The 21,363-nt window shown below is 47.8% G+C and overlaps 8 protein-coding genes across 8 annotated transcripts; 4 read left to right on the top strand and 4 right to left on the bottom strand.

The window, feature by feature from the left end:
- Positions 1-1,756: 1,756 nt before the first annotated feature.
- On the bottom strand, positions 1,757-3,696 carry N7481_002527 (uncharacterized protein; the record flags this gene model as incomplete). Its single annotated transcript, XM_057261746.1, has 5 exons — positions 1,757-1,999; positions 2,059-2,841; positions 2,897-3,214; positions 3,270-3,523; positions 3,615-3,696. The coding sequence occupies 5 exons, from the start codon at positions 3,694-3,696 to the stop codon at positions 1,757-1,759; spliced, it is 1,680 nt and encodes a 559-aa protein (XP_057126678.1).
- Positions 3,697-6,571: 2,875 nt separating this feature from the next.
- N7481_002528 (uncharacterized protein) lies at positions 6,572-6,802 on the top strand (the record flags this gene model as incomplete). Its single annotated transcript, XM_057261747.1, has 1 exon — positions 6,572-6,802. One exon carries the CDS (start codon positions 6,572-6,574, stop codon positions 6,800-6,802), a length of 231 nt encoding a protein of 76 aa, XP_057126679.1.
- A 980-nt stretch (positions 6,803-7,782) lies between these two features.
- Positions 7,783-9,564, top strand: N7481_002529 (sugar porter family MFS transporter; the record flags this gene model as incomplete). The annotated part of the gene is made up of 4 exons (XM_057261748.1): positions 7,783-7,978; positions 8,092-8,419; positions 8,469-9,408; positions 9,472-9,564. 4 exons carry the CDS (start codon positions 7,783-7,785, stop codon positions 9,562-9,564), a joined length of 1,557 nt encoding a protein of 518 aa, XP_057126680.1.
- Positions 9,565-10,426: 862 nt separating this feature from the next.
- N7481_002530 (phytanoyl-CoA dioxygenase family protein) lies at positions 10,427-11,537 on the bottom strand (the record flags this gene model as incomplete). The annotated part of the gene is made up of 3 exons (XM_057261749.1): positions 10,427-10,465; positions 10,518-10,610; positions 10,671-11,537. 3 exons carry the CDS (start codon positions 11,535-11,537, stop codon positions 10,427-10,429), a joined length of 999 nt encoding a protein of 332 aa, XP_057126681.1.
- Positions 11,538-11,996: 459 nt separating this feature from the next.
- On the bottom strand, positions 11,997-13,489 carry N7481_002531 (uncharacterized protein; the record flags this gene model as incomplete). Its single annotated transcript, XM_057261750.1, has 4 exons — positions 11,997-12,224; positions 12,302-12,408; positions 12,500-13,211; positions 13,409-13,489. The coding sequence occupies 4 exons, from the start codon at positions 13,487-13,489 to the stop codon at positions 11,997-11,999; spliced, it is 1,128 nt and encodes a 375-aa protein (XP_057126682.1).
- Positions 13,490-14,479: 990 nt separating this feature from the next.
- N7481_002532 (cellulase family protein) lies at positions 14,480-15,757 on the top strand (the record flags this gene model as incomplete). Its single annotated transcript, XM_057261751.1, has 1 exon — positions 14,480-15,757. The coding sequence occupies one exon, from the start codon at positions 14,480-14,482 to the stop codon at positions 15,755-15,757; it is 1,278 nt and encodes a 425-aa protein (XP_057126683.1).
- A 1,693-nt stretch (positions 15,758-17,450) lies between these two features.
- On the top strand, positions 17,451-19,105 carry N7481_002533 (uncharacterized protein; the record flags this gene model as incomplete). The annotated part of the gene is made up of 4 exons (XM_057261752.1): positions 17,451-17,649; positions 17,710-17,892; positions 17,957-18,595; positions 18,621-19,105. The coding sequence occupies 4 exons, from the start codon at positions 17,451-17,453 to the stop codon at positions 19,103-19,105; spliced, it is 1,506 nt and encodes a 501-aa protein (XP_057126684.1).
- A 499-nt stretch (positions 19,106-19,604) lies between these two features.
- Positions 19,605-21,074, bottom strand: N7481_002534 (uncharacterized protein; the record flags this gene model as incomplete). The annotated part of the gene is made up of 2 exons (XM_057261753.1): positions 19,605-20,232; positions 20,296-21,074. The coding sequence occupies 2 exons, from the start codon at positions 21,072-21,074 to the stop codon at positions 19,605-19,607; spliced, it is 1,407 nt and encodes a 468-aa protein (XP_057126685.1).
- Between the last annotated feature and the right edge of the window lie 289 nt (positions 21,075-21,363).

Raw genomic sequence — 21,363 nt, forward strand, 5'->3', positions numbered from 1 at the left:
ATTTGTATTTTTTTTGTGTCTATGATTCTATTTCCAGCCACCAGTGTGTTACACTGTATATTTTGAAATTCTTCGGATAGATGGTCAACACCAGCGTAATGATTTATCCTTACGCTGTGTGACTGAAGGTCCAACTACGAAAAATTTCAGAAAAAAAACATTCATAGAGCTAAACCTTCCATAACGGACGTTTCATGACCGTCATTCTCGGGCTAGAATTGTGGCGCATAAGCTTTCAACACAACCCATGAAAATTCCCAAAAATTAGCAATGTACGGAGGGGATATTTGTCCATATAGGAAAAAATGAGATGGGTGATTTCCGGGTCTGCCGACCCACTCGACCCATCAAAGTGGCTTGGGCCCCACAAGACAGTTGGCTTTATGCAAATCCTGGCATATTCAGGGTGCTTTATGCTCACTTTGCCTTCATTGGGAGATGGCAAAAACACCAGTGGATGTGCAGGAGCCGGAAGTGTAGCTGACAAGGCCTTTCTACCCGCTCGGAGATAACCTTCTAGAACACCGGATCCCGGGAAGTTTTTTAAATCAGCATCGGTAATTTTTTCTCTCCTCCCTATCTTTTTGTATAGCTCGCTTCAAGTGATAGCGGAATATTGAATTCCGCCGAATGCGAGTGATATGACGGGATATAGGAAGAGCTCCCAATATAAACTAGTGTGTCTTGGCGCGAGGGGCAGGAAAGTCAATCGAAGAGTGTAGGTTGTTTCACTAGTTTCGGGACGTACTGTAGCCAGAAACCTCCAAGCGCGTGTTTCCATCATGGCAAGAAGATCTGGCTCCAGATATATTAATAAGGAGGAAGACAATAGGACATTGCCTTCTAGAACGGACAAAGGAGGGAAGGTGTCCATGTGGATGCTCGCTGACTGAGGCAATTAGGTTGGAGCCGAGCTGGTCTCTGGTCAATATTCTGCTTGGCATGATGTGTATCATGCAATGCAATGATCTAGGCCCCATGTTGTCATGAAGGACAATAATGTTAGCAAGATCCAGAAGGAAAGAGACATTCAAGATTGAAGATACATTATCTCAAGGCTCTTGCCAAATACATAGGGCAGGGGAGAGTCCTTAAGATCCATAATGACGTTCCTAATGGAGTTTGCGAGTAGCTTCAGGCCAAGGAGAAATAATGACTGGAGAACAAAAAGAAGGCTGTGGATAGCTCTACGTACCATTAGTTTAATATGTCCCCCAGTCAATATCAATGTCCTCTCAGCTAGATCTTAACAACCGATGTCTGCCCCTGTTAATGACGTGTTGCCCGTCAGGCCCGACTGCTCTGAACCAATAATATTCCACGGGCTGCTTGATGTTGCTGTGGAGGAATACACCGAATGGTTGACCGACGAGATTCTCAGAGATAACATCGACAAAGCCCGCTATGTGTCCCTCGTAAATTATCCGGGGTATCCTTTAGTTTGGGGAGGAATGCTGACTGCGTGAGAGGAAGGATATTAATTATTTTTCGTGGAAAAGTCCCGAAGTTAAAGGGACAACGACTAGGATTCGAGCCTTTCAGTGTGGAAATCTATTTTGGAGATGTAATGGTTGGTAGGATATCCCAGCGGGAAGTACGTTAAATCAAGTTCACTATTATTTACCTGAGGATCTCCTAAAACGGTCAGACAATCAGTCATATCGCCCTAGATACTTGATTGACTCTCAGCGGCCCCACCTCTAAGATAAAGCCCTTCAACTAGTTGCGGCGCCGTATGTTCCGTAAAAGGCCAGAGTCAAGAAAAGTTTGGGACCATATTAGCAGTAGCAATCCTGGTTCTCTTGCCCCATGCCCACATGGGAATAGTGAATAAGGAGAATACTCCCATAAGAGCTCCAAAGACTCCAAATGGGGTGGCAGGCCCGGCACTTGAGACCCATTCACCGGCGAAAAACGTCCAAGCAAAGCTAATTATAGCTCTCATGCAAGTAACTGCCACAAAGCAATCAGCTGCAAGTGGACCATAAGCGTCGATGAGCTGCCAAATAGGGTGAAATAAATATTTAATCTGTCAGATATAGGCAGGGAAACACTCACATAATTGAATCCGATTGAGGGCGCTTGCATCAAACCGAAACAGAGCATTCCAAGCCCAAACTGCATCCCCACCCACATGTGCGATGGCCCAGGATTCTGTGCACAAAAGCCAAATGTCCAAAGCCCTGTGGTAGCTAAAATCAAGCCTGGAATCGCAATAAGCAAGCGCCTCTCCGGTTCGACGAAAGAACTGCCCCGCAACACGGTTTTGGTGAGGATTATACGGTCGGCACTCAAATTTGTCATAATAAATCCCAGTACGGCACCAATAATACCACCGGTCATGATCAACCCGGAATCATTACCCCAGAGGTATGGCGGTCCGGCAACGAGAGTTGGTCCAACAGTGGTGATAGTAACCACGCCCCCTACGAGCCCGGCATACCAAAACATAACGAGCCAAACCCCAGGCAGGAGAAGTGTTTTCCAAGGTGCTAAGAACTTCTGCAGTATATCTCCTTCATACCTATGCAATTTCAGCATAGAGGCCAATAGTGTCTGCCCATTTGTATGATCGTTGAGCGAAGTTGTGGTCATGTTCTCAACAATTTCGGTGTCTGGCTTCCCTTCGGTTGTCGTAGGAATCTCACTTTGACTGGGGAGCGGCGCCGGAGCTCTGTTAAATAAAGTCTCAGGTACAAGTGCAATACAGGCAATCATTAATATGGCAGCTAGAATGACGTTCACCCAATGAATCCATGCGAGTCCCTTGTTACCAGCGATATATCCGCCTGAAATACCCCCAATGATAGGCCCTAGACAGATGCAGACGGTGTAGCAGCCCTTTGTGGGTGACGAGTTAGGCTTTTCTCATACAAAATAAGATGGTTCGACATACCATGGCCCGACCACGCTGGTGAGCGAAGAAGATCTCTCCGACCACGTTTGGAGCGACTAAAATTGACACATGCGAGATTAGCGATAAATGAAACGACAGTGTATATTGGGATGCCTGTTTACTTGTGTCTGCCGGTGCCACCGCAATACCCATGAAGATACGAGCAGCTAACAAGTTCTCAAAGCTTGTAGCAAGCCCAGCCCACATTGAGCAGAGTACTAGCAATAAAAGATTACCCAATATGATAGGCCTCCGGCCAAAGATATTAGCAAGAGGAACCCACCAGATATTGGCCGCGCCCATCATGAGCACATTCACCTGGCTTGTCATTAGTACTATGAACTCGAAATTAACAATCCATAGAAGCTCTCACCGCGATAAGATGAGTCAGTTTTCCAATTGAGACCGGAGGATTAAAGGCTAGTGGTGTCGCATAGAGAGGAAAGGCGCTGGCTATAGACGCCGAAGTGAAATTACCGATGGCCGCGTATAACGACATACAAGTCAAAACGGCGGCTTTACGCCAGGTTGTCCAGTTGAGCGGGTCCAACGGGCTCGAAGTGGGTTGAGGAATAAGCACCAGTTCATGGCTTTGAGCCGATTCCCCATGCTCAGTGGCGTGCAAGCCTTGTCCTTTGGAAATATAGAGTCAGAACCTTCTGGGGATGGGGATACCAAGCCATGTCTCAGACAGATGTTTATCCCCGGAATGTCTTACTCGTCAGAATGACTGTGCCGGGAGGAGTGGCTGCCCGAACTTGTCCGGATGGCAAAGAAAACGCGTGTCTGAATCCTGACATGCTGAGGTCGTCGAAATTATAGAAATTCTTTCCTATCCTTTGTCTTTCTTCACGCAAGATGCTTTCAAGATAAATAGGCTTGGGCAGATCTTTGGAATATTGGCAGTGGCTGATAGATGATCGTTCTATTTGTATCTGTGTTTGCGGGGAAGAGCCACATCTCCGCAGTCAAGACTTGAGCTTTATGTGTCGATCCTAAATAGGGCGGGGCTGGACCCTTGCATCAGGCTCGGGAAGCCAAGAGTTGGGGAGTGTATCGGGATGTGGACAGATCTTGAGGCCCTGCAGCCTGTGCACGTCAAAATCCTTGGCTAATACGAACCCGGTGCCACCTCAAAGCCATACCTGGAGATCTTCGGTTGAATCCGACCCAAACTGCTGGACCCTTGCTGTAGCCTGCTCAATCGCGGCGGCAGTCAATACAATGTGGTCTTTGTCGCGCCCTACATGTTCAACCCTGGATACGGCGGGCTCGAAGCTAAGATTGGGTTCTTCTTCGGTGCTTTCATGCTCCTATTTGCCATTATGGCATATTCCTTCGTTCCAGAGATTCGTCGACGTATATGAGGATCTTGATGAACTCTTCATGACTTGAATTGCAACGCGAAAATTCTGTAAATATATGACTCTTGCAGAGCAACGGGCGGCAGAGGCTTACAATGTGAAGGAGAAACTGACTCATTCTGCCAAAGACTGAAAAGTGAGGCATGCATGTCTATCGCTTAGAATATCAAGTTTTGAAGAGTGCAGCCGGTGGAACAGGCCACATTCTAGACTATTTTTGAATGTTCACAACCTAGTATGATGTCGGATTCGAATGCAATTACCGCCACCGCGTCTTAATAGAAAAGGATTTCAATTGAAACCTAAGCGCCCTGATTTGCTCTGCAATTAATTAAAAGGGAACATTCACCATTCACCATGCCACTGAACTAAGCATGACCTGACTGGCCTTGACAAAGCAACTACAGCCCAATTAGACCTGAATATGGCCTGAGTCCTATCAATTAGTAGGTTTAAGTAAGCATTATTGGCTTCAGGACCATCAAACCGTCGGACGAGTGATAGTAGTTGCACTGACAATTTCTAGTACATTATATCTGGATTTGTTCTTTTAAAGAGTTTACTCATGAGAACCCTCAGTCTTCTGTCCCAATATTGTCTGTGTAGTCTTATCCAAAAGTTTTCCTTCCGTCTCTGTTTACGGAAAAGTGATAGATTTCGAGATAAGTATGTGGAGCTGGATGACTATCACGCCTTTCCACATCGCATGAATCTGCAAAGCCATTGCTAGTGTCCATTTTGAGAGGTGTTACATCGAGATGAAGGAATAACATATTTTCCCCATCAACCTCTTAGCCAAAATGCATGATCAGCAACATCCTCCACCTGTACCTACATTTCCCTCAATAATATTTGCAAGAAGTAATCGTTCAGCATGTGAGGCCCGATCTGTTGAAGATGTGTGGACTGCAAAGCTATTCCGAAATATTCTCCTTTTTGGGATTATTGTCTCGGGCATGAGAACCGAAATCATGACCTCCGTCGCCTCCCATGGCGTTGGAATAGGGCCCTCCCCCACCCCCACCCCCTCTCTCGCATCCCTCTGATTGGCCATATAATCCGAAGCTACCAATACAGCTTGTTTGGCTACTTTCAAAGCAAAGAAACCATGTGGAATGTTGTCCTTGTCAAAGACAGAATGTTGGTGGCAGCCTGCGACACTTCGGCTGGGATACCCCGATTTCGAAAATTTATGCTCCTTGAAGTATCGCATCGCCCGATCAGAAAGCCAACTATCAGTGCCTCATTCGGTTAAAGATGGCCCGAGGACCTTACCCCCCGTATCCTTTTCGGTCATACCTGGCACGAATAGTATTCGGTATGTGGAGGGATCTGCCAGGCTTGAAACCCGATAAGTGACATGGGTAATGCTAGGATCTGCTTCCCTACCGAGAAGCTGAAATTAACTGCGAGACTCTCATGAAACGGAGGAGAGACTAATTTCCTGTAGTTTAATTACGATCTGCAACTTCGCATTCATATCTATGGACTGTTTTCACGCCGTTAAAAGTCGAACGTGCTGTGCTCAAGTCAGATACTTTGAATATTTGAATCTCTTTATCACGCAATTTTCAAAACATGTCGGCGTTCAAGTGGGGTTACTCAGGCTTCTTTTAGGCAACCTTTGCAGTCCTACTCAGCCGCCTCGAAACACTACTTGAGCTGAAATACATACAGCTGTTGGTGTCAACCTTGGTGATTAGCTAGAACAGTTCCACCATTGACACTACCTAGTGGGATCAATACTCTGGTGGGACCCTTGAGGAATGGAATATCTGTGTCCATCTGGGAACCCGATTTGATCCAGTGCTCGTGTATAAGAAGTCTTATCGCGCACTCTGCTCAGTCACTATAAATCAACTTTAGAATCGATTTAGCGTGTACAAGCACCCTAGTCTCACTTCTTCTGTCTTCTCATTTTTCGATTTGAATTTTGAGATTTCCAGTTTCGAACACCTGTTGAGTGCTTCTAATTTCATACAAGGATTTATTATGCGATCTTAGTACCAGCATCTATTATCGAGCACGGCGTAAGGTAGATCCCCATAAATTTGCCCACAGCATACTAATACGCTAAGTCCAATATATATTCTGCCGACGAATGACAATGGCCGTGCCCGAGGGACACTCAGCCCCCCCCCCTTAGGCCTAATCACGGTTCTTGTAACTGGTGGCTGCGGCGGTCTCGCTAGCCAGGTCCCACAGCTCTTCTCGTAGCGTGGCTGCCAGCACCCAATCTTCCAACACGTGAGGCCCGACGTACGTGGTGATTCATACCACCAGTCGCAAACTCGATGCCCTAAACCATATCATGTACAAAGTCAACGTGGAGAGTACCAAAACCCTTATTGAAATCGCGAAGGAAACTGGAACCCAATTATTCATGTACACTAGCTCCGCGAGCATCATTGATGATGGCAGGTCCGATCTGAAAAATGCCAACGAGACCTTCCCAGTGATACTCGATGAGAAGCAACCCGACTTCTATGTGTATACGAAAAGTGATATCGGTGAGCATTTCTGTGACGGATTGAGCTCATAGTGTATACGGACTGTAGTATCAAACTTTGGAAAGTACTTGGTATGCTCATAACGGGCTGATTATGCTTGGGCTTCGAATGTTGTGGGACAGGCGTCACAGAATAGTTTTTCGGTCTCTTACCGTAATACCTACGACTCAAGCGGGCACCGATATCTTTACTTTTGTGGTAGCTGGGATTCCTTATGACTGGATCAATGAGTGGGTCTGAGACGTTGCCATGCTTGGAAACTTAATGCTACAGCTCCTGATTTGAAGTTGTTGTCTACTATTACTTACGGTTCAATGATGCGGGGTTATCGGGCATATCTTTAACATGTCGGATGTTGTACCAGATGATTTTGATACGACTCTTTTTATCAGGTAGAACTTTTAGAACACATGTCAGGTCTAGACGGGAGCATCATAGACGGAATATATGTGTTCTGAGCGCGAGGGTGTGGAAGCGAAGTAACAATCTTTAGCCTAAGGTTAACACTAGCAGATAATACTGGGGGTATTCAGATTAGAGTAATGCCAATACTGACAGACTGGACATAATCATGCACAAGAAAATAGAGTATTTAAAAAGGTGACTGCGAGTGGCGAAATAGTATGCAATGCCAGTCACCATATACTCAAAGGAGGGTCCAGCCAAGGATGGCGCAAGAGGCCAAAGTCCACAGTGGCATGTGGGGTCTCCCGAAATAGGAAATATTCATCCGCCTCCAGCCTCCGCCTGAGGTATAACTCACAAGAGTGAAGACAGGTCGGTCCCGATACCCCCGAGACCGGATCCTAAGCTCCCCACGGGGACCCCGCATGGATTAAGAAGAAGAAGAAAAAAAGGGGCCAATGATTCCCCTTCTTAATGGGATTTGGACGGGCTATTGGTACCATCAGTGCATTTCAAACCTCTTATATAGGGCCATGCTCCCGTCGATTGTCAAACATTGTTCAGTCGATTCCCCATCAATCCTAATTTCTTACTCATTTTCAATCAAATGGGTTTACTAAAGTCTCATCGGGAGGAAAGTGAGGATTCTCAAGATGTCAAGACTACTCTCAATGCCGTCCACCTCGAAGTCGGTGGTGCCGAGGAACTGCTTCACGTCGCTGAGCGGGTGGCCGAGATTCGGTGCAGCCCATGGACCAAGAGCATGTTCCGGCTGTATGGATGCCTGCTGATCTCCTACTTCTGTGGGTGTCTTAACGGATTTGATGGCTCGCTGATGGGCGGGCTTAACGCCATGGACTCTTATCAGAATGCGTTTCACACGCAAGTACATATCTACCTTAATAATTCGCGACAGTGTCTGACTCAAATGACAGAGGAACTACAGGATCGCAAGTCGGGTTCATCATGGCAGTCTACAACATTGGCTCTGTGGCCGCGATCCCTTTTACGGGCCCTGTTAACGACTATTTCGGCCGACGCGTTGGTATGCTTGCTGGCGCTATCCTGATCATACTTGGAACATGCATCCAGGCACCCGCACACAATATCCAGATGTTCATCGGTGGTCGCTTTATCCTCGGGTTTGGGGTTTGTTTCTGCTCCGTCAGTGCGCCATGCTATGTTAGTGAGATGTCTCATCCCAAGTTTCGCGGAGTCCACACGGGGCTGTATAACTGCATGTGGTGAGTGACTACTCGATCTATCCAACATTCAATAACTAATGGAGTGAAGGTGGCTCGGCTCCATTATAGCAAGCTGGACAATCTACGGCTGCGCAAAATGGGACAACTCCTACGCATTCCGAATCCCCATCTGGTGCCAACTCCTCTCCTCTGTAATTGTTGCAAGCGGAATCTGGTTCATCCCAGAATCCCCGCGGTGGCTGATTGCAAACGGCAAAACCGAGCAAGCTCGGGCAGTCCTGACTCGATATCATGGGGAGGGCTCAGAGATACATCCAATCGTAGTTCTGCAAATGATCGAGATGCAACATACCATCCGCCAAGACGCCTCGGACAAGAACTGGTGGGATTACAAAGAACTTATCGGCACCCACTCCGCGCGTCGTCGGCTTATCTGCGTCTTAGGTATGGCGTGTTTCGGGCAACTGAGCGGCAATTCAGTCACAGGGTACTACCTCCCTGTGATGATCGCGAATGCGGGGATAACATCTGAAGAAACACAACTGCTGATTAACGGATTAAACCCTGTGATCTGTTTTATAGCAGCTATTATTGGCGCACAGTATTGCGATAAGATCGGCCGCAGACCTCTCTTGCTTGTCTCAATTGCTTGCTGCTCTGTCTGCTTCGCAGTTATCGCCGGGACATCCAAGGCGGCGATTGAAGGAAATCCCTACGCGGCAAACGTCACAATCGTCTTTGTCTTCATCTTCGGTGCGATCTTTTCCTTTGGCTGGACGCCCCTACAGACGATGTATATCGTTGAGACTCTTACAACCACAACTCGCGCGAAAGGAACAGCGGTGGCCAATCTTGCCTCAGCGGCAAGTAGTGTCGTGATTGGGTATTCCTCTGGCCCAGCATTTGCAGACATCGGATATTATTTTTACTTGTTTTTCGTATTTTGGGATATTTTTGAGGGTGTTTTTATTTACTTCTTCTTTGCTGAGACAAAAGATAGGACTTTGGAGGAGATGAATGAGATTTTTGTAAGTGGCCTGGTTTTCATAATTGATATGCTGGCGTGCCTTTTACTGACTGCTTGATTCCAGGAGGCAAAGAACCCGGTTAAGAAGAGTCTCGAGAAGCCCAATATCCAAACGGTGTCGAATACCATCCATGCGAAGGCTACAGGGACGGCATAGGTGGATTTCACAATATCGCCTCTTCGCGTTGTGTCATGAACGTTGTGGTGCTTAGTTGTCATTGCTCAGTAGTATTGGTTCTATTTTACATGCGGAGATAACAACGTGATATACCCATATCTCAACATTCATATCTTTTTTGTCCCATCGTGCTAGTAGAGGAATCCATTTTCTCAGTGTCTAAGGGCCGATCTTCGGAGGAGCCTGCTGGATATACACCCGAGATTCAATATCTCGAGATGTGGGCATTTAGCCCTCTCTCCATTTCTCACATATAGTACGTACGTTCTTATTTAAAATCACCAGGATTCTTTCGATTTTGCATCTTTCGATTTTGCATTTACTACCCAAGGAGACTTTCTCTTGTTACAGCTGTGGTTGAAGGGAGGGCTAGGTGTCGAGGCTTGGACATAGACGGGGGTATACACTGCATGTCGCGGCGTTCACGAGGCTAAATTAGTGACGCTCGGGTTCAAGCCCCAGCGGAATCATTTTGAAATTTGTCTTCATTGATCTTAGGCAAAGTTCTTGCTTAGATTTGAAATGGGAAAATGAAACATCAACCTTCTTATGGCTGGCCAAACACGAAGCGGAAGAACACTCTCAAAAGCAAAAGCCGTTTCTCCCACGCGCAATCCTATGGTTGGAAACCTGCGAGAAGCAAGAAAACAACATGGGAAAAGAAACAGATAACTGCAAACAAGAGGAGACAAGGCCATCGGGAAGAGATATCTGCAAGAGCGGAAGCATCTGCACACTTTGCAGCAACAACAGACCTCGAACCTTCAGTCGTAACAATCTCCATAAGTCGTTAGATATGACCTAGCAGTATTTTAACAGAAACTTTCTTTCAGAAAGCCTTTCAAAGTCCATCCCCAGGCTTGAGAATATTTGACCATCGCTTTAGGCAAATCAGTGACCTGTCTTGAACATCTTGTGGTATATTCACTCACAGTATCCCAAGGCCGGCTGGAGTCGACATAACGCAGATCCGTTCCTAGGCGGATAACATTCTCCGGGTCATGATTGATACATGAAGCATGAATCTGGGGGGGAAGTCAGTATGACCCTCACTTTAACCTCATACTGGACACGATTCAACTCACCGCATAAGGATTATGAAATACCACGTCCCCGGCCTCATACGGCGTCAGAAGCCACCTCCTCCCATGCTTCTTCGCATAACGGAGCGGTCCAACATCCAGCAACCCACCTGACATCATATTCGCATTATACGCATCCTTCATCTCTTGGTCCGTCATCCCCGCAGCATTCGCACACTCCATGAACTCCGTCTCCGTCTGCTTACCAATATCATGCCCCTTTTCCAGATAAATCAAACCACCCCCGTCAATGCTGATATCGCCAATTGGAACCCAAGCAGTGATAAATGTATCTTCGCCATGCCTCAGAAAGATCTGATCATAGTGTACCCCAATCGCCGTATTCTGCGGCATATTATTCCTCAGCAACGTGCGACGAATACTCAAAGTATTCTCTCCCCACCCCGTTAACTTGGCAACAAACTCCTGAATAGCCGGGTGATGGCATAGACCCTCCTTATACCAATCTTCATGATGCGCCTCTAGCACGAGATCATTGAACTGCTTTGCGACTTCGGGGTCTGAACCTGTCATATCGGGTGGGCCAGCGCCTACGCCGGGGAAGTTGAGGCGGTTCTGGGTCATGTCGAAGATTCCCTCGACTGGGTTCGTATTGGGTGCAAGGCAGCCTGTGGGTGCGAGCTTTTCGAAGTGACTCTGGCGGACCTGGAGAACGTCTTCGCGCGGGAGGACATTTTTGACGAGAAGATAGCCGTCTTCCTTGTAGCGGCGCTGCATTTCTGCGAGAGGGGTGTTGAGGGCTGTTGGGCTGAGGATGCCGATTGATTCGGCCGGGAGAATGCCATCATTCACGAAGAATTGCTTTTCGCCGAGAGTCATTTCGGATCCTGACATTGTCGCGGAGAACATCTTGATGGAGTAGTAGGAGTTAGGGCCAGGGCGGAGGAACAGTCACAATGTCGTCTAATGCTTGGGCGAAACTGGAAATGCTTTGAAGACAAAAGTGCAGTCTCGCAACCAAAGAACCTCGGGAGGGGTTAGTTTCATATACTATATAGTTCTATCCAATTGTTCCACCTCTAAAATAGGTGCACAGAAAGTATGGTACCGCTGTCACTGTTGGTACCCGCTGCCCCACGTATCCCAAACAGGTAAAAGTCCTCCGCTTCCAGTCCTGGGCATCCCCACCAACACTATAGCCGATGCTCGCTGATACCCCCTCACCCGCCAAAGTGAAGCTCCGCACCTTTAAACCCCCGAGGCATTAGCAAGAGGTTCCTCTATGAAGTAAGGATTTGACATGCTGTTTCTGTTTTCCACTCTGCGCAGCCATGAATAAACTTAGTATCAAATCTACTATGCTGCATCCTAGCCCTCCCAAAGGCCCTCAAGCTCCGCGCAAATATCCTGCGTCGGCCAGCCGTGTACCGCCTCCGTTCTCGCCAGCAGCTCCAGAATTCTTCTCCTCTCGGGCGGATCCTCAACCATGTCACCCGCAAGCCATACAGCCATGCAGGCCACCAATGAGGGTCCCGGAGTTTCAGGTCTACATTGAGCGATCGAACACAGGAGTTTGATTTTTGAGTGGACCTCTTTCTGAAGATTAGGTCCTAGGTTAGCTCCATGAATTTCTTGCAGCGACGTCCAAAATCCCAAAGAAACAAGAAACATACAAGCACGTTCTTCCATGCCGATACTCGATTCAGTCCGACACGTGGTTGGCGGGGATTGTGAATGACCAAGAGAATACGGGCAAGTAAGATATACGCCCACGCACTCGCTAGCGGAGTCATAGTCAGTCCAAATAATAAAAAAATAAGATAGCACGCTCGCGGACAACATGCGCATAACTTTTGAATCAGTTTACGTACCATGCCAGTCCCCATGATATCTCACATCCCAAGACGTATTTGTCTCATTGTTCGAATCTCTCCGAACATCAAAACAAAGCGGGTCATACGATGCAGGCCGCTCAACCTCCCACCGCATAATCTTTTCACATAAAATATCATAAAGATCCGCATTCATACTTTCATCCCCAAAGCAGAAATCCAAAACATTCAAGCAATGACTAACTGCACTCTCCGCCCACGCACTATCCATTGCCAAAGGCCCAAGGTGTGCCAGCATCTCAGCAGAGGCTCTAATCGCAGGTGGGCGGTGCCGCTTAATCGACGCATAGATCTCCTGCCGCATCCCAGCCCAAAAGGCGGCACGCCGGAGGCCAGAGACGGACGAGATATGTGAAGCTTGGTTTTGGAGTAGAGCGCGCGTACCTATGCTGTGGTGGTATGTTGTTTCTAAACCCGAAAATGGGCCGTCGAGTTCTTCGTGCAGTCGGAGGACTATCGTTGCGGCGAGAAGGTCATCCACACTGTCATGGTGAACACTGTCGAGTTCAGGTATTAGAATGCTCAGACATCGTTGATAGTAATGACTCGCTACGAGAGAGTCCACTTCATTGCCAACTAGGCTCTTGTGGCGGGCGGAGAGGGCTAAAATTGCATCCATTAGTGGAGGGTAGAGGCGGGCTCGGACTGGGATTTGGATGGCGAAGTGGTGGTCGGGGTCGCAGAGGTCGAACTAAGGAAAAATCAGCCATTGACTGGCTCACGGACTTGATCACTCGCATAATGCGTACAAATGAGGAGAGACATTGCGTGAAGTGCTGAAAGAGCAAAACCTCAGTGGCGTCTTTGAACGCCCAGCAGCGAGCAGGAGGGCTGCAAGGCGTTTCTGGAGATAAGTTAGACACCCTCTCCGGGGGTAGCGGAACCGACCCTGGAGAGGTGCGCGGAGAGGAATGGAGTGTCTTCGACGACCCAGCGATTACGGGGACTGGCCGCAACACCCTTGGGCATCTGCTTGTTCCCAGCGTGGCGTCATTCGATGGAGACTGGGGACTCGGCCCCGATGGGGATGGGGAGGGCCAATTTTCTTGGGAAGGCTGCCGGCGGCTGTGGTGCGTCTGGACAGTATGGCCTGTTTCGTGGATATATCGGACTAGCAGTAACAGCATGTGTCAATACATCCACTCCATGATCAAGCTGAGATGGGCTGCAATACTCTCTCCCGAAATCCTTTGCGGGTTCGGACTAGCAATCTCAACATGCTGAACAACCTGCTTGAAGCGCAATATTTTCATTGAATTGAGGCATTTTGCACCAGTTTTCTTGCACAGGCCGCATAGAGGCTGCGCCAAATCACCTAGAAGCTGTCAGTGCGAGAGATCAATTAATTCACGCTGCAATAGTGGATGCAACATTGGATAGATAGATGGATTGGGCGGTATCAAGATGCAGGAACAATAGCAAAAACTGATAGGGGGTAGAATGCAGGTCCTATCACGAGAGAGCGAAAAACAACAGCATAGAGAGACATAGACATAGACATAGACATAGAGACGAGCAAGAGTAGGGAGGACGACGGACATTTCCGGTGTAATCGACGGCATTTGTCACTAGTATCCCAAGTTAGCAAGGGATTATGCAAGCCAGACAAAAGGGGTTTCCTGCCAGGCACTCATCTCGATAGTCCACTTTGGCGATCCAAAGATTGAATGGTGGAGACGAACCAATAGAAGTGGGAGCGGAATAAGATAACTTGCAAAAAATGCGCGGGGAGAGCAGGAGAAGCGGGGAAAGGCTACCCTTTTAACACAAAAACCAGACTTGGAAGTTCTGTGCCGCTTGTATGTGGGGTAGCCGGGGTAATTCTAAATGGGGAATACAACCATGAAACTCGATAGGCAGATGTATACAAGGGATATACATATAGATAAATATAGAGATACTGTCCACAGTCCATAGGGAGGGTACAGTGAACGCCTGAGTATCGGTTGTCTGTTCATCATGATCTCCCGCTCAATAATAATTGCCCTCCTGGCTAGCACAACCCAATGTCTCTTACGGCCTTCCGGCCCCTTTCATACGGAGGGCAAGAGGATTGTCGACGTCACCGGATCGCCATTTGTGTACGTCGGGATCAACTGGCCGGGCGAGGGCGAGACTATGATCCCTGAAGGCCTGCAGTACTCCTCCATCGCCGACATCGTGGCCCAGATCAAATCTCTCGACTACAACTCCGTTCGTATGGGTTGGGCAACCGAGATGGTCGATGACATCCTAGACAATGGAGGAGACGTGAGCCTCAAAGATACAATGGTCAAGGCACTTGGGCTGGAGCTTGCTCCAAGCATTATCGGTCAAATTCTCGACCACAATTCCGATTTCACCGAGAATACGACCAGACTCGAGGTCTGGGATGCTGTCGCAGCCGAGCTCCATAACCAAAAACTGCACTTGGTTTTCAATAACCATGTTTCCAAGGCTATCTGGTGCTGCAGCCCTGATGACGGAAACGGCTGGTTTGGTGACACATATTTTGATGTCACCAAATGGAAGCGCAGTCTGGCGTACATGGCCAAGTATACGGAAAAATGGCCAGCTAGGACGGCCTTTTCACTCCGCAACGAGCTACGTCAAGTCAACAGTCCCGCGAATGACACTTACGGCTGGTCACTATGGTACAATGAAATGATCGATGCAGCGAACATAGTAAACGCCGCCGCCCCAGATGCACTGGTATTCATCTCAGGTCTCAACTACGACCATGAGCTCAACCCCATTACAGCTGGTGCAGCCGTCAGCCCGCCAGAAGATAACAGGGTGTTCAACCTGGGCGACTTTCACTATGCAGACAAAATTGTCTTTGAGCTCCACAGCTACGATAACTCAATCGCAAACTGTACTTTCTTCCAAGACGAACTCTACCAGCGCGGGTTCAATGCTCTTGATGAGACTCCCCAAACAACCGCACGCAATATCGCCCCAGTAGTTCTGACCGAATTTGGTTTTGCGCAGAACGGTTCTGATTACCAAGGCATTTATGCCTCATGTCTGAAAGATTTCCTCACCGGTGATAATCGCGTCTTGAACGCGAGTCGAATCGATGGACCGATTGGACATTTTGAATGGAACTTGGGTGGTTCGTACTACATCCGTGAGGGTATCGTGGACTTTGATGACTGGTGGGCATTGTTGAATCATGATTGGAGTGACTGGAGGAATCACACTGTGTTGAATGAGTATCAGATTCCGTTGATACGAGAGACGCTGCTGCAGCGGTGATGCTCAAGCCCCTTGAGTTTCAAGCTTCGAGGAGGATTATATGTTGTGCAGCAAGCTTGCTGGAGCCAATCAAGTCTTGTCTTGTTATTTGATGCTGTATCCGTACTCAAATCAAATACCCGGTCTTCAATCCTATGCTTCACGAGGGTTTCCACAAGGACACTCCTCAAGTTAGCACCCGTATGCGCCCCATGAACAGGTTTGAAATCAAGGACATACCGGTAGACCCATCAGCATCGATGGAACGGGTTTAAGAAGTCGCGACATATACTTAGTTCAAGGCGTTCTAGGCGTAATTCACACCTCCACGTTCCTTGATGGGGGATTATGCTTAACCTCTATATTGTTGCACTCTGGCACGAAGATATCAAATCAACATGGTAGCATCCAAGGAAAGTATCAAGACTAGAGAGAAAAGAAGGGAATCAAAAAAAGAATCAGAATCCACCAACAAAATTGGGTCAACAAAGCAACAAAGCAACGTGAGGTGATTTCCATTTCCTTTATTACCACAAAAGTTTTTAAACCCTAATTGTCTACTATTATTGACCATCTTCTAATACTAGTAGCAGACCAGTAGCTACCTAAAATAGAGTAGATTAACCAATCTATTCCGTCTTAGGTAGGTACTAGTTCCCTTAAATGGATAGAGAATAGGACAGTCAGAACACTACTAGTAAGTAATTTTAGACTCTGAAGTTACAGCCTGCGCTTTTGGAGCGCCGTATTGTTCATCTCTGTACGAGTAGATATATATATTTCCCGATAGCCAGATAAATTGTATTCTCTCTTTGCTAAGTGGGTCGCCTAGTCGGCAAGTGGATTTGCGGGGTCACAAATTGCGGAAAAAAGCAGTCTTGGAGGAATATATTTTAGGCTCGCCCAGAGCATACCTATACTGCAGAGCCAATTCAAAGCCGGAGAATTGGTTATTCCTAAGACTTGTTAAAGAAATCAATTTGTTTTGTCTTCTTCGCCGCGCATCACAAAGTTAAGCGTCAGACCGAGACTCCGCTTGGTGTGGGTTTTATTTTATCAAGGGGATTCAGGTTATAATCTACAGACTGTAAGTAGAGAACCTAAGGAGCTACATATACCTGGGCACACATAACACATTGATGATTTGTGTCTTATAAGGACGTTCTTCTTTCCATGCATCGAGCCCAATGCCGAAGATCATAAACACGGACTAAGCATCTAGGGATAATCCCTTGCCCGGTCGATCGGCAACCAGACAAATAGGACTAATTGATTGGACATTTGAGACATGTCGAAGCACAGGGAGATAATTGAAAGGAAGAAATCGCGATACATAATTATTAACAACCAGCCGATCAGCAGTCACTAGCTCCAATAGTTCAATCAAAGAAGGTGAAGATCTCCGATGTCGGGTTCACTAAGCTGAAAAATTTAGGGATCTCGGAGAATCGCCCCTGACTCCGAAAGTGGGTACGCCCAGAAAAACAAGCTCAGTGAGGTCAGTGAGTCAGGAATGGATCTGTGAACCTAGTCTAGCACGTATCACTTTTTTCTTAATTTTTCACACTGACAAAAACCTGCATTTTACCCCAGATCAATCATCCCCGGATTTATACTCTTTGTTGGATCGGGTTGGGCACATTTATGCATACTTCGGACACGAGTCAATTATAATTGTTGTTTAATTTCCCCCACGGGGCATAGGGACTTAGTAATGGGCCTTCGCAATGCACAAGGCGAAAGCCTTCAACGCATGATTGCCGTTTTGGGTGCGGTGGCTTTCCTTGTTCAAGGTTATAACCAAGCTATGATGAACGGCTTCATGACCTTGCCAAGCTTCTTGGAAACGATTCCTGAAGTTGATACTACCCATACCACGGGCTCACAAAAGTCACATAACTCTACCATTCAAGGTTGGTCTAACTACCAGTTGCAATTCAAGGGTTGACATTGATGGACTGCCTCATTCTCAGGTCTTGTGATTGCCATTTTCGAGATTGGATCTGCCGCCGGTGCCTTTTCATGTCTGTTTATTGGTGACAAACTTGGTCGACGTAAGACAATGATCCTAGCTGGCATTATTGCTACTGCCGGTATCATTATTCAAGCGACTACATACTCGCTTGCTCAGATTTTGGTTGGACGAACAGTGACCGGTGAGTACTTTTCAAACTTTCAAACTTCTCTCTTCTTGCTTGTACTCGATCTAATGTAGCCTAGGCGTTGGAATTGGTATGTACACCGGCACTGTCCCCATGTACGTGAGTGAGACAGCCAGTGCCGAGAAGCGCGGTCGTCTAGTCCTGATCGAAGGCGTCTTCGCTTTGAGTGGATTTTTCATCGCATCATGGGTCAATTTTGGCATGTACCATACAACCGGATCAGTGAGCTGGAGGTTTACCATCGCTCTACCACTACTCTTCATCATCGTGCTTCTTTCTCTGACCCCATTTCTGCCCGAATCTCCGCGCTGGCTGGTCAAGCAAGATAAGCTAGACGAAGCAACCCATATAATGTCTCGACTTCTCGCAGCCCCCGCAGATGATCCCGAAGTCATCAGAGAAGTGACCATCATCCACGCCGCGATCCAAAGAAGTACCAGCAACGGCACCAAAAAGTCAGGCAGTATCTTCTCCATGAATAAAAACCGCCATCTTCACAGACTGCTCATCGCCATGAGCGTTACCATGTTCACCCAGCTGAGCGGTATTAACGCAATCACATTCTACTCCACCTCCATCTTCGAAGAAACCCTCGGCTACTCCGGAATCGACGCGAGAATTCTCGCCGCATGCCTACAAATGGCTCTAGCGCTGGGCGGCCTGACTGCCGTTTTCGTGGTCGATCGATTCGGCCGTCGTCCGCTGATGATGTTTTCCCCTAGGCGCGATGGTGATCGAACAAGCCGCCGTGGCGGGTCTCACGTCCAATCTCGGCAATGCAGCTGCCAGTCGTGCGGCGGTGTTCTTCTACTTCATGGCAGACTATACGCTTACGATTGGCATGTTTATCATCCCGTTCATGTATGGTGCTGAGATCGCGCCGCTGGATATTCGTCACCAGGTGACGGCGATGGGAGCGATGTCTTCTTGGCTATTCAATTTTATGGTTGCGGAAGTGAGCCCGATTGCTTTTTCGAATATCAAGTGGAAGTATAATATTGTTTATGCGGTGACTAGTGCCGTGGGCGTTGTTGTTATTTTCCTTTTTTACCCTGAGACTCGGGGTAGATCGCTTGAGGAGATTGATCAGATTTTTATTCAGTCGAAGTCGATCTTCGATCCTGTTAGAGTGGCGAAGAAGTTGCCTATGGGGATGGATTTGATGGAGGAGATGGATCGCAAGGAAGAGGGTGCAGATGCAGCTTGAGCTGGACTTGATTGCCGACCAGCTTGACGATGGATGGATGTATGAGTTTCTCAGATATTTTGGATAATTAGAATTACACTAATACTAGCATATTACGAACATTGGATTTTGCTCTTCATTTCATCGTAAAACTTGGCCATTATTCCGGATCGTAGGTTTTCGTTGCAAATATAGTCAACATACAGCACAGGCGAAGCTATAGATAAACATCGTCGTTTTATAGTGGCTGAGCACCAGGGAAGTTCAGTGGCTCCGCCCGGGCAATCCTTGAATTTTCAAAATAAAACTAGAAATTTTGCGAGATAAATGATGGGTATTGATTGAATAAAGAGTTGCTGGCCTGTGGTATGAAAATAGAAAGAAATAGCCAAAAACGAAAAAAAAAAGGATGGTACGTTCGAACGCCATTGAGAAAGTCAAGAGGATTTCGCGAGCTTTGGTGTAGCCAGTGTGATTTCTTCCCCTGGTTCCAAGAGTTTTCCAATTCTGCGTTTATGGCTTAACAATTCCCTCCCCATCCCATCCGCAGACGATAATCCTGAGACATCTCCGAAACACCACGAGCCAGACCAATAATCCCATCAACAAAACCACCTTGACCACGATCAACACGCGCCCGTCGCTCACACTCCGACTCAGAAGGACTATCCCGCAAGCCAATAAGCTGATCGGTAGTCATACCCTGCAAACGTTCTGCATCGATCCTCGTAAGAAGACCATTGTCACCCTGCCGCCTAGTCCACGCTGCGTGTTTGACAGCGGGGGCCCAGAACTGCGCTAACTGGGACTCATCTCGGCCCTGGGCATAGCATTTCGCCAGGCCGGTCGTGACATCTGCTTCCAGTGAAGCATTCCAGTGCGTTTGGGCGACTTCGTACCGTTTTTCCATTAGCCAGATTATAGGCCAGGTGATGATCCACAGTTGGAGAATGACAACTATCCACCAGACGTAGGAGTTTAGGCGGAGTCTGTTGATCCAGTGTGGGGAGTAAATTGTTACGGTTCCGTGCGCTGAGTGCTGCTTGAAGGAGATCGAGCCTTGGTAGTTCAGGTCTCGAATGTGGGTGTCGAGGGCGTTGCGGATGGTTTTGGTGCTGAAGGCTTGAAGATGGCGATGTAGAGAGAATCTGTATAATACATTGACAGGGATTAGCAAAGGGATCAGGTAATTTGCAAGATTGTAAACTTACGATTTGACCGGGGCTGGATCGGCACAGTATCGTTCACACCACATCTTCAAATCGGTATCAATGTATTTTAGAACAAAATGATCGCGGTCGCGGGGATCGAGTTCCTCGATCGTGTCGGTCTCGGCGTCAGGTCCAATTAGACGAGCATCGCTTTCGTCATCCAATGCAATTGCACCATGTTTCTTGGAATGCGGAGCCTTGTACACTTTCGAGCGAAGTCTACCACCACGATGGGCAAGGATGTCGTCGTCGTCCTTATTCACGTAGGCGCTGAACCAGTTATCAATACCATCTGCTGACATTCCCTCCCATCCGGTAAGCATAGTCTCGGCCAAGTCTAACTGAAACTGAAAGTCCGTCACGCTGTTGGTAGTCTTCTTGTTGTTGCTGTCTTTGCTCGACTCGGTGTGGCTGCCCGTGATGGAGAGGATCGGCCGCGGCGGCAGTTTCATCTGGCGTCGAATAGAACGATAGAGGACGCCGGCATCTTGCGAGAGGATTGCGGAGGTGGTTGCAGCGCGCTTGTCTTCTGCTTTGCTCTCGGTCGCGCCGGGGAGGATATAGGCGCTGTCGACCAGGGCGAGCGGACGAATGGAGCGACCATTTTGCGATGGGGCTTGGACGCTTGTGCTCTGAGAGGGGGCAAGATCGGGCTCGTCGGTATAAGGAGGGGGTTGCTCGTCAACGTCGTTGATGTCGTTAATCTCGTCGGGGTCGAGAGTGTGTAAGGAAAGCGAGGATGAGGCGGGTAGATCGGGGCGGTCGTTAAAGCGGCCCATTTTGCACGAAATGACCTAATCAGGCAGGCAAACAAAGGAATTTAAATATCAGAGAGATAGAGAGAGAGAGTAGATTGAGATGTGAGAAAAAGAAAAGAGGAGAAAAGAAAAAGGCGTTTCAGTTTCAGTTTTGCACGCCACTCGAATAAAAAGGGCGATTGGGGCCGAACAGACCCTGGACTGCTCACTAGTCAACTAAAGTAATCAACGAGTGAGGCTCGCAACTACCGAAGTGGAGTCCTCGTATCGCCCCAATCTGAGACATTCTGCCTAGTCGAGGTGTTGCCTA

The sequence above is a fragment of the Penicillium waksmanii genome, assembly GCF_028829765.1.
Source record: "Penicillium waksmanii strain IBT 27052 chromosome Unknown utg000002l:1.0-3326099.0:1.0-3328782.0, whole genome shotgun sequence".
Classification (NCBI taxonomy): domain Eukaryota; kingdom Fungi; phylum Ascomycota; class Eurotiomycetes; order Eurotiales; family Aspergillaceae; genus Penicillium; species Penicillium waksmanii.